The sequence below is a fragment of the Pelophylax lessonae genome, assembly GCF_965119305.1.
Source record: "Pelophylax lessonae genome assembly, chromosome: 4".
NCBI lineage: Eukaryota > Metazoa > Chordata > Amphibia > Anura > Ranidae > Pelophylax > Pelophylax lessonae.
Genome location: NC_138771.1, coordinates 537,542,511 through 537,555,233, shown reverse-complemented (window position 1 = coordinate 537,555,233; position 12,723 = coordinate 537,542,511). Strand labels below are relative to the sequence as shown.

Below are 12,723 nucleotides of genomic sequence, written 5' to 3'. Positions count from 1 at the left end.
GCTGTTCACAAACGCTCTCCATCCAATCTCACTAAGCTCGAGCTGTTTTGCAAGGAGGAATGGGCAAACATTTCAGTCTCTCGATGTGCAAAACTGATAGAGACATACCCCAAGCGACTTACAGCTGTAATCGCAGCAAAAGGTGGCGCTACAATGTATTAATTTTAGGGGGCCGAATAATTTTGCATGCCCAATTTTTCAGTTTTTTATTTGTTAAAAAAGTTTGAAATATCCAATAAATTTCATTCCACTTCATGATTGTGTCCCACTTGTTGTTTATTCTTCACAAAAAAATTACAGTTTTATATCTTTATGTTTGAAGACTGAAATGTGGCAAAAGGTCGAAAAGTTCAAGGGGGCCAAATACTTTCACAAGGCACTGTATATTTTTACCGACCCCGAAGTAGGGTTGGCCCCCTGGATGTCCATAGACATCAAAAAAGTAGCAGGGTATAACAAGGGTAAGTCACATACCTCCATCCCTATATCATGTATAGAAGAGGAACGGTTGGGACTTTTTAAAGTCCCAACCTTTCCTCTTGTGTTCAAAAGTAGGACCATCCACTGATATTCTTTAAGTGGGTATGGTATATTAGACAGATGATAACCCCAGAGTGCCAGTGAAATAGGTGAAAAACCTACTCACCAGATGTAGTTGATCTTTCTTGCCCTATAGCAGCAAGATCAAACAGAGCTTATGTAATCATCATGGCCAGGTACAAGATGTCCTCTGGATAACGATCCTCCCGCTTCCTTATTTCAAAGATGGGAACCTTATGCAATGGTAAAGAAGGAGACCAGACTCCTCATAGTGAAATCAGTTGGTACTTATATTGCCCAAGCCTGGGCTAAAATGATTTATAATTGTATTAATAAACAGATTGGAGCCAGAAGAAATTGTTAGAGCACAACATTCCCCACTCAGATGTTGGGTTAGAGGCTGGGACGCGAAGCCACATCCACTTCTGCCTTGTGTTGCACCAACAGCAGCTGACGTCACCGCGTGTGTTCCAAATCTAACACGTTTCGTCATAAAGATAATGTCTTCAGAGATGGGCTTTTAGTGTCCTTTGCTTCTTATACAGGTGCATCTCAAAAAATTTGAATATCATCAAAAAGTTAATTTATTTCAGTAATTCAATTCCAAAAACTGAAATTCATACATATATTATATAGATGAGGTACACACAGAGTGATTTATTTTAAGCATTTTTTATTTTGATGATTATGGCTTACAGCTAGTGAAAACCCAAAATTCAGTTTCTCAGAAAATTATAATATTACATAAGACCAATAAAAAAAATTGATTTTTAATATAGAAATTTTGGTTTACTAAAAAGTATGTCCATGCACAGTATAGTATGCACTATACCATATACTTAGAATACTGCACGGAATACTTTATATTATGTGACTGAATGTATGATATAAGAATTTTTTTTATTTTTAAATCATATTTTTGATCTATTACAAGCACCGGACACTTTCTTGTTTTTTTCCACATTTTATTTTTATGGATATATAAGCACATTTCTTCTGTTGTCACATACTATATAAAAAGGTGATAGTGCTGTCCGCATGAAATTACTAGATCTGATGGTTTATACATTACACAGATAGTTGCTGCCTGAAAGTTTTATTAGATTGTTTCCATTTTCTATCTAAAAGCATTTTTTTTTTTTTTTTGCTAATGCCAGAACTACTTTTAGTTGACAAAATAGTACTGTACACCTATTGCATAGGTGTATAGTATATTCTTTTGTTAATGCTTATATGACATTTTTCCATTTGAAAAATCACTAATATTTTGTCTGTACAAGAGACCTAAAGCAGACTTTTCTCAACCAGTATTAAGAATGATGTTTGCTTTAGAGCCATTCGAGTAGCTTTGGAGATTGCTTTCTACAGCACACCTTTGGCATACACCAAATATAATGATTTTATTCACAGCATATTTCTTGTACCAATTGGTTTAAGCAAACTTTTGTATAATATTCTTTTAATGAGTACAACACACAGAAGTGGACTCAACCCTCAGTTTATCTCAGTTCTTAGATCTGCATATCAATTGCCAACTTAGATAGTAAGAGTGTACTCATTCCTTAACTCATTGGCAAACAACACATTTAGGACTGTTCCTTTAGTAAATACAGATTTTATATATAAATATAAAAAGTTTAATAGGCTATACTTTACTCTATCACTATTCCTGATTGAAAAAAAAGCTCTGCAATGAAATTCCTGGTGAGAATATTTTGCTTCTTTCTCACAGAGTGAAAGCTTGCTGAAGGCACGTTGTATAGTAACCGTTTACTTTGTCTCCACTCATAGGTTGCTGCCGTCTTGGGAGTCCTCCTGACTCAATCACTAGCCAATGATGTAAGTAAATAGATTTTTTTTTTATCTGCGTTTAGCTTAATCAAGTATGTGACAGGCTGTAGAAAAGTGTGCATTTGAAGGTTGAAGTATTAGCACAATATAGGTTATAGGTGACAAAATGAGGTAGATACAACCAAAGTGTTGATAATTGTCGCAACCATATATGGTCACAAACATGAAGGACGGTCAAAACGGTAGGGCTGATCTGACTTTGCTGATATGATCACTGCACCCTCAAACTTTTTAAACCTGTTTAAAAAAATTACATTCTAATACAAGGGCATTAAAATATGAGGTTTAGCTTTACATACTGTACAGTTTAAGACGCCTTTATTGATTATCATGTTGTAGGTATACTGAACATTTGACATTTTCCAGTTGTAATAGAAATATTCTCTGTGTTTTGGGCCCCAGCATGCAGTAAAATAAAGGGGTCCCTTTCCTTCTGCAGCTTTATTGTAAACAGCAGTAGATCCCAGTTCCACTGATATTTAGAATGCTTTCCAGACTGATGCCACATGCAATGGCTCTTATGGTACAACGTTGTCGTTATATGCATCAATATTGTGTTAATAAAATTACATTATGCATTGTTAAAAAGTGTAAAAAAGATTTGACCCTATGATAAGAATGGCTCTATTGGTATGTCTCTACCATTTTATGTATTAATGATACTTTCTACAAGCTTTAGTAACCTGTACTTCATGTGTTTCCTTTATCTCATCAGAATGTTGATGTCAACAATTCTGGTAATGATGGTGGCAGTGTAAACCAACAAGTCAACATTAACAATCAGGACCGGATTGCCAATATCAATCACTTCAATGGCTGGAACTCCTGGGATTCCATCTGTGACTATGGAAACGTAAGTGTTCTGCCTTTTTCCAGTCTTCTGGAAACATTAAAACGTCCTTGTCTTTAGGAATGCCAAGCTGTATTAATAATAGACATAAGGTAGTATATTTAGCCAAGTGTTATTGATCCCAATGCTGCCTAAGAAGCAGTGGTCTGTCACACTTCTTGGAACTTCGCTGCACTGATAAGTTTATATTGCATTATTTTAGTAGTCAGACCTGTCCCATAGATTTGCAGCGAGAGAGTGTAAGATAAACAAAAATGTATGTCTGAACTGCACTCCTTGCATTGTTTGACTTTGGTAAGAGATGGGCGCTTGTAATAAGGATGACACTGTGTAGACCACAGTAGAAAGTGTCACCAGCACTCCTTTAAGAATTGCATACACTTTTATTGGAGCTGAATCACATAGGTCATGGATATCCAATGTTTCAGGGCCATGCAGGTTCCCTTACTCAAGATGACATAGTCACTAAAAATCGGCAGCTAAAATCTCTTACGATGAAATAGTGGGGAGATATTTATCTATGCTTAAGCAAGACATTGAAGCGCCAGAACCACTTTTCCTTTCTCACTTAGCCCTAGTAGTCGTGCATGTGAGGGACTTTGAAATGAACCACTGCTCAGGTGAAAAAATTACCTTTACAATAAAGAGCACCCCCAGCTGCTGGAGCACTTGCTATCACTGAATTGTGGCAAGTGATGTTCTTTATTATGTTATTTATAACAATTCTCTGCCAAAATCATTGCATTGCACTGTAAAGCAGGAGGAGGAGCTCAAATAAGCCTTATTATCTGTATGTAACATTGCACAGGATTTCTCTTGGAATCTAACACTTATGTTTTACCATAGGGATTTGCTGCAACCAGACTGTACAACAAGAAATTCTGTGTCATCACCAAGATGAAGTCCAACTTCCCCACTCTGGAGCAGCTTAAGGCTATTTCTGAAAATAAGAACCAGGTAAAAATAGTTACTTCTACCAAACAAGTGAACAATTGGTGTCAGAGACCTAAACACAATATCCCCGGTGGAGACCATCCAACCATTTTCCAACCAACCTGGAATATATCTGTTATGTGTTTAGTCTGTAATAGCATCTAATTTGTCAAGCAACCAGACCTATAACTACTAGAAGTCATTGCCTAACCTGGTTGTAGCCTTTGCTGGTTATTGAGCCCTATGCTAAAACTAGCTATAGAATCCCAGACCAAAAGGGACAGGGTACACTAAAATAACAAGGGCTGTATATAAACTATTTTGGAATAAACAGGTTCACCTATTAATATACTGGAAGGTGACCACTAAATACATAAAGCAGTACAGACCTAGCTATCTGGTACTGTGTATGTGAGATAATAACAATAAAACAGGGATACTCTCTCTCACACAAGGATTCAGAAATACACTCAAGAAGCTATGGGTGGCTGCAGTTAAACTTAGATGATTCATTCTATAACCATATGTTCATAAATCCTTCAGTTTATAGTCCATATAAAAAGATTACAGCAATGTGATAAGTTGTGTAACCATAAAATGTCCATCCACAAATGGCAGCCTCCACAAGGGGATTAGAAGCAAAATCCAGCAGGAACTACAGAGTATAAAAGGGAGAGGAGAGGTGCCTCTAAGTGTAGCAATATGGTTATATTTAATGAAGGTTCAACATTTAGCAACTCACATGGCTGATGATTAAATAGGCACATCTAAGAATGCAGGCATCCGGGGTAAAGCTATTTACATAGACCATCCTCCGCTCTCACCGCTGTCAGTCTGCAGTCGTGACCTGGAAGATTCCCTGCAGTAGAGCGATCTGAAAGCGAGGCTTGAAGTTCTCGTGGAGCGCAGTGTGAAATGGATGAAGTCAATGGCGGTGCGGAGGATGGTCTTTGTGGACAGCTTTACCCCAGATGCCTACATACTTAGATGTGCCTGTTTTAATCATCAACCATGTGAGTTTCTAAATGTTGTACCTTCATTGATGTAACTATATCGCTGCACTTAGAAGCGCCTCTCTTCTCTTTTATACTCAGTTGTGACATGACGCTACTTGTATATCAAGACATCGTTTGTTTATCAAGTCAAAATGTATAAAAAAACTTTTGCTTGTCTTTCAAAATGCTCTCAAACCAAGTTACTTTCAATCCAAGGTTTTACTGTACCTATATATTCCATAACAGAACACTGTGATATTAGCATCTAACAGTAAAGGGCAGTAGAGGGCAGCAGATCCCCACACAACTTTAAGAAGGGGATAGCCCCCATTCAACTGTATATTGTTAGGGATTGTTTCATCTCACTAGAGTTCTGTGTCTCAGGCACACTCTATAAAGCTTCTGCTTTTTCCCCGTTTACCTGATGTTTGGTTGTGCACATTTCAGATGCTCACGCACACAGCGGATTTATTGTCGTCTTGATGAGATCCTCTTCTCAGCAGCCGCCGCTTGGTCCTCCTGACCTGTTTCTTTGTGAATTCATTGGAAGTCTGCGCTGGCTCTTCTGGGTTCTGGCGCAGCCTTCCGATGACATGATGCTAGGGGTGAATGGGAGTGATGTACAGGGTTCCTGGTATCTCCTGGGCTATGAACGTCATATATCCCAGGAGACACTGGTGCACTGACAACAATCACCTAGGCTGGAAGGGGAGGTAAATTCTTAAAAAAAAACGTAAAAAAAAAACCGTAAAAAAAAAAAACATGATATATGTGCAGCAGAGAAGGGGGGGACAGGATGAAGAGGAGGCAAGTCAAGTTAAAGGGGGAAGATGTGCTTTAATCTCTTGCAAACAATTACATTTTATATCTGTAGGCTATTATTGCTAATGTCCCTTCTTAAATGTACACACTCTATACCGAAAACATTCTGTTATGCAGTTACTGGCACGAGCTCACATTTTTCTCTAAACCTCAGATTTTGTGGTGGGGGAGTGAAGTGGGCAAATGACAGATTCTTAACTGTGATTTATAGAGTTCCTTCCAGCTTCAAGGAAACGTCTATACACTCTTGGTCCTTACTATAATCCAGACTCTCCTTGGGTGTTGGCAAAGCTCTGTTATGTGGATGCCAGTAGACTGAAAACTACAGCTAAAAATAATTTCCAGCCCAGACTAAAATTACATTATTGTAACTGTATAATGACCCACTATGGATTTAATAACACAAGGATAGGGCAAAGGATACTTTATATGCAAACGTTCAACAAGGCTACGTCAGTCACTCAGGTTCTTGTTTTCTAATGTAGAGACATATTTTTAAAGTAGGAAAGTCATTTTGTTAAAGTGCATATAAAGCCCAAGCTATTTTCTCAGTTTTGAATAAAGTAGGAAAGGGTTTCCTGTCCTGTCCTGTCCATTGGGGAAACTATTTTTTGCTATACTGTCCCAAAGATGCAACAGGAAGAGGAAATCCTCAGTGAGGAAAATTGCAGTCTTAGACAGTTGTCACCATAACCAGAACCAGGCCATTTAAAGATATCCCTTTATATCTTGTTCTGGCAATAATTTTTCTAGGCGTGTATATGTACACTTTAAGTACCATCTCTGCATACTGAACCTAGTGTTTTGGATCAGAATCTTCTGTGCACACTCTAATAAGAAGAAGAGATTGACTACTGTATGTACCATGTACATACAGCAAAGGAAGTCGTCATTATCAGCAACATTTTTATGCCTTCTTTGAACATGTGTTTTGTTCCTGAATAAACACAGATTTTTTGTCTTAAACTGGCCTTTCCCCCCCCTTTCACTAAAAATCACAACACTTTACAGCTTTGCATGCTTATACAAATTTGTCTTGCATTGATTAGTTAAACAAACATTTTTAATTGTTACTTATGATTGCTGTTTTTTCTACCTCCTGATTTCTTAAGGCACTGGTGATGTAACCAGGGTCTCACAGCTGTATCATGGGAACTTCCTGGCACATGTTCCATGATGCAGACCTAAAGTTCTAAAAAGCATTCCGGGGAGTAAAGGGAAATGGATTAATTCATAAAAATGGCCACTGTGCAAAGATTAGGGAGGAAAAGAAAATATGGTATGCAAAGAATAAAAAGCCTGCAATTATCTATAGCAAGGTTTCTCAACCAGGGTTCTGTGGAATCCAAGGATTCTTCCAAAGGTTGCTATGGGTTCCTTGAGCAATTAACAATCTCTGCCTCTCAGATAAGTTCTCACTGGCACCAATGATCTTTTTAGTGATCTGTAAGGGGGTATTTCTTCCCAATGACCACAAGTGTAAGGAACATTATGCCCACTGACCATCACACTAATGTATTATGAGTTGTAGATATAGTAATTTATAGGAGGGGTTCCCTAAGCTCAGAAAGTTATTGAAAGGGATTCTCTGTGTTGAAAAAGTTAAGAAAGACGGATCTATAGGTATTCATAGATTGCTATTGCCAAACATTTCTAAAGGTGTCTTTGAATGTAACTTGTATGAAAGGAGTGAAATTCCCCTTTAAGTGCAGAGCCCAAAAGGGGAGCTTCCCCTTACCAACTAATGAAATATTAACAGACTTTAATTACCCCATCATCTGCCACACTGGGCAGTGTTTACAGCCTGAAGTCCAGGTTCATGGATCTGTGCCGTAGCACATAGACATATGAGAGCACAAAATGCTCTGGACTCCAGGCAAGCAGGTGAATACATAGCTGAAATACATAATTGTTTACTGTTGTACCAGCCAAAGAATTTGTAATTTTGGATAGCCATTCTTGTAAAAAACACTCCTACTTGTTAGTAATATAAATCACAATGTTGCTGTTGGGGTTAGCTTTATGGCCCTGATGTAAGGTCCCTGCACACTGGACAGAGGTAATGATATAGACTTACCATCAAATGAGGAATACAGAAGTGACAGGAATCTACAAAGCTGTACCAGATATTGCTTAAACTACAACCTGTTTGGTTGAGCAGCATAGAAAATATGTGTAAATCACAATACTAGCAGTACAGAATACAGAATATCAAATCCTTTGCATATAAAACAGTATACATGTATTTAGCTGTTTCAAATGTTTTTTTTAAAGTTAATTTTTAATCTATTGATCATTCATATTAGATATGATAAACAAAAAGTGTTGGATTGAAATGGGAACATTTATAATACACTTGTAAGAATTTTTTATAAAATGAGTAACTATGTAAGTGTATCATTTTTAGGCTCCACCAACCACAGAGCTGACAACTTACACAATCAACCAGAAACCTATTGTTAACATTGAAGAGTTTGGAAGCCACATTGAATCTCTCTGCAAAGGCATGCCAGCCTACACTGCCATAGAGATGCCTCGTAAGTTAATGTTTGGTTATGTACTTTTATCAGGCTAAAAGACAGGGGCTGTTTTCTAAAGGAAACCTGCCATGAAAAATATGGATTGCTGACCTGTATCTGAAACTGGCAGTTGCTTTGTCCTGTTTGAACAGGTAACGATAGAGTGCCTCATTTGCATACTTGTTCCAGGGCAGTGATTCAGAAAGCAATGAAGTCAACAGGTCAATGGGAGAGCATGAGAACTAGTACAGAAAAAAAATCACCCCAGCCATTGCAGCCCCTGTTTTTCTTTCAGCAGTAACATATAGGCATTGCTGTTAATCTAGGATTGTTATAATAGTGCAGACTTGCTGGTCAGGGACAGCTATTTGTTCCATTTTTTTAATCCTTATTCCCTGCTTTTGAGGATGGCACTCTAGTTCTAAAAATGCCCTCAAGCACCCATGTAGACTATTTTATCTCCTTCAGCATTCAGGGCAGATGTTCTCTTGGGGTTGCTACAACAGGTCCTTTAAAAACTGTCAAATAGCAAAGCCTTTAGTATTCATTAGTGTCATCTTGACATCCCCTTTGTAACTTGTCAGTTTTATGAAGTCTTCCTTTACTGCAAAAGCTCAAGAGAACTCAGTCAGAAAAAAAGGCAGCTCCTGTTGGGGATAATATCTCAGCAGATATGTCTTCCTCAGAAGAAGGGAATCCAGATTCAAGGCAATAGAACACATAGATATCAATGGTCACAAAGTATCTACTTTTATAATAATTTAAAGTTAATATATGGACAAAAATGTTTGTTTTGAATGGAGTTGGAAAGGATTAGAACCTCTGTCAAGTTTCATTGCTGTCTGTGTCCCCACTGGAGAGATACACTCTTTAATTTTGCCCTGATAACCATTGTCAATGGGACAGAAAGTGACTGGAAAAAATATAATTTTAAATGTCACCGGAATATGAGGTGAGGGTAAATCTAATAATACGAACACCTGTTCAGTGGTCACAACTAAGAGGGGATTTTTGATCACTGTAGAGATTTCCTCTTGCTTCCTCTTCAGGTGTTGGAATAGGAAGTGAGGGGAAATCTTCCTAAATGGGTTAAAAAAAACTGAAATAAACTGACAGGGATTTTAACCATTTCCAACTCCACCAAAAACCAAATGTTTTGGCTATACATACACTTTGTATATGTCCATTTGTGTGTGGTTGTCTTCAATTTGACTGGAAAGAAACTAACATGCGAGTTGTGTTAAATCTTAGCACATAGGTAGTCACAACTAAATGCCAATTACTAATTTAAAGGAAGCCTTTACTTAAAGAAAACTGGAGGCTGGCGAAATTATAGTTATCTGGCTGTCATGGTAATGCTCTGACATCAGTGCTAATTGATTCACTGACCTGAAGCATGCATGCAAGCTTGTTCCATGACAGTGACTAAGAAGTAGCAAAAACAGAGACAGTCAGACAACTATTATTATCAGAAATAAACTAGCACTGGCAGTATCAAGTTTCTCCTAAAATTCTTGGCTTGGATCCCCCCACCCCCTTGGAGCAAGCCCCGCATCCTTAACAAAACAACATACCTTCTTTTAACTGATCTTGGGTTAGTTTGCCCGTTTTCCTAGTGGGAACATCTTTAAATTCTTGGCTTGGATCCCCCCACCCCCTTGGAGCAAGCCCTGCATCCTTAACAAAACAACATACCTTCTTTTAACTGGTCTTGGGTTAGTTTGCCCGTTTTCCTAGTGGGTACATCTTAATGTGGAACTTAAATTCATTGTAAAGCCTCATGTTTTTTTTTTTTGAACAAAAATTACAAACATGTTTTACTTACCTGCTCTGTGCAGTTGGTTTTGCACAGAGCAACCCCGATCCTCCTCTTCTCGGGTCCCTCTTCAGCTCTCCTGCCCCCTCCCTCCCTTTGCGTGCCCCCACAGCAAGCAGCTTGCTATAGGGGCATCTGAGCAGAGTCCCAGCTCCGTGTAACCATTCAGACACAGAGCTGAGGTCTGGCCCCACCCCCCCTCTCTCCTCATTGGCTAACTGAATTTGATTGACAGCAGAGGAAGCCAATTGCGCCGCTGCTGTGTCTTAGCCAATAAGGAGGGGAGTCTCAGATGGCTGAGAAAGTTGTGGACAACGCTGGATTGAGAGGGGGCTCAGGTAAGCATAGTGGGGCTGGGGGGAGGCTGGTGCAGGCAGAAGGTTTTTTATCTTAATGCATATAAAATCAAACTCAATCTATTAAAAGTATAATACTAGAATTCACTGCACCTTTAAACACATAGGGAAATGATGGAGCATCATACAATTCTTCTGCCTCTTTTTATTATTTTTTGTCTATTCCATCCCGAGCTGGTGCCATATTTGTGGAAACCTCCGCTTCATTCATTAATCCCATGAATGCATGATAACATAAAACTATTCCTGAACTGATGCGGTCAGAAGTCTCGCAGTATTGCAATGTAATACTAAGGAGTAATGCTGACATAAACAGCACATATCTCTACAGATATCTCTACAGATTGATGGCACACTGAGTGTGCCATCAATCGAGATTCCAAAGTGCATGTCCAAGTGACGTTATCAAAAGAAGGAGAGGTTGACCTCTCCTAAATGACAAACTTTAAAAACTTTAAAAAGCACCTAATAGTAAGTCATATTATAGTGGTTTAAATGCAGTTGAGCTGAGCAGGGGAGTTTAGTACCATTTTAAGGCTTTAATAATAATAATGATAGTGTATAGTGAATAACAGATCTTTATTAACAGAGATGTATTCTTGGTATATATATCAGCTTTAGTCAGTATTAGTAGTACTATTATATGTGTATATTATATTATCACTAGTAATAAATTATAGTAACATATATTGAATGCATTGCATGAACATGACTCTGCAATCTAGACAAAGAGTAACTCCACTTTTGCTGAGAAAAAAGCAATCCCCTCTGGGTGATCAATGTGCATTGAAAGGATTTTAACAAACTTTGTTGCAGAATCCTACATGTTTCTGCTCTAAAGGAAAAAGCTCTATCCTTTGGACACTGGTTCTGAATGGGAGGGTCTCGTTGTAATCAGCTGATGCACCCTCAGTGTTATAATGAGAAAAGATGCAGTGTCTGCATCCCTTTAGAAGTATTTAACCCTTAGCGAGTATCTCACCAAAATGTAATCACTTTTGCAGGGGGTGCCCAAAATTTGACTTGGATCTTAGATTTTTTTTAGAAAATCAGTGAGCCATTCACACAAGCAGGACATCACATTTTTAGTGGTGTTTTGTACACCAACGGTGTACAGAACACATCCAGGCCACCATATTGCATTGCATTTTGCAAAAAATGACAGCGGCTGCAGATTTAAAAGGAAAGGTAATTTGAATAGCATTAAATTAAAATAATGCATGCGTACCATTGTTTATGCTAGAATATATTTTTATTTGCTATATTTTTTCCATGAACGTGGAGTAACCCATAAAGCAAAGATTTTTTCATTAATTGTTTTGGCTAATTTATTCCTGTTCTTGTGTGGAAATAGGTATATTTTGCTGTCATAACACAATAACATAACATAACACATTTCTTTTTAGAAGCCGAAGAAGGGTTCGCTCTCTGCCACACCAACAGCATGATCACAATTTTGGGAATCAGCTTCTGTTTTTGAAATGCCATTGAAAGGACCCTTTCCCCCTAACTGGACCCATATTGAAATATACTCCCAAATATTCAAATTCTGGATTTTTCCAGTACTCCCATAATATTATTAACAGCAACAACATTATAATAAATAATAAAGCAAAGATTTATCAGTGGTCAGTGACTGCTTGTGTCTTTTTATAGAACTTTTTCATGAACAAAGTACTAGAAAACTAAAAAGAAACATGTTGATTTTGTTCTAACAGAAGTTCCTTTTCAGGTTCCGCAAGAGGGTTTGCAGTGTGCTGCAGCTCCAGTTCCATCACTATTCTTGGTATCAGCCTCTGCTTTTAAGACGTAAACTTATAAGTCCACTGACCAGATATGCATGGATACCCACATGTGCGCTCAATATAATTTCCTTTTATATTGTCCTAACACACACAATAAAACCATTTCTCAGGGTATTCTGTCTGTCTCTGTCTATAATGAAAATTCGACTGCTACAGTTTATGTTTTTTTGTTCAATAAAAAAAAAAAAAACCTAAGAACATATTTTTGGGGTTATGGAGGTAAAAAATTTTTTTTA

General features: G+C 37.9%; 1 protein-coding gene across 1 annotated transcript; it reads left to right on the top strand.

Annotated features, from left to right (window-relative positions):
* Positions 1 to 2,232: 2,232 nt before the first annotated feature.
* LOC309554356 (gastrokine-1-like) lies at positions 2,233 to 12,162 on the top strand (the record flags this gene model as incomplete). Its single annotated transcript, XM_082256018.1, has 6 exons — positions 2,233 to 2,244; positions 2,332 to 2,379; positions 3,107 to 3,244; positions 4,088 to 4,198; positions 8,399 to 8,528; positions 12,089 to 12,162. 6 exons carry the CDS (start codon positions 2,233 to 2,235, stop codon positions 12,160 to 12,162), a joined length of 513 nt encoding a protein of 170 aa, XP_082112144.1.
* Between the last annotated feature and the right edge of the window lie 561 nt (positions 12,163 to 12,723).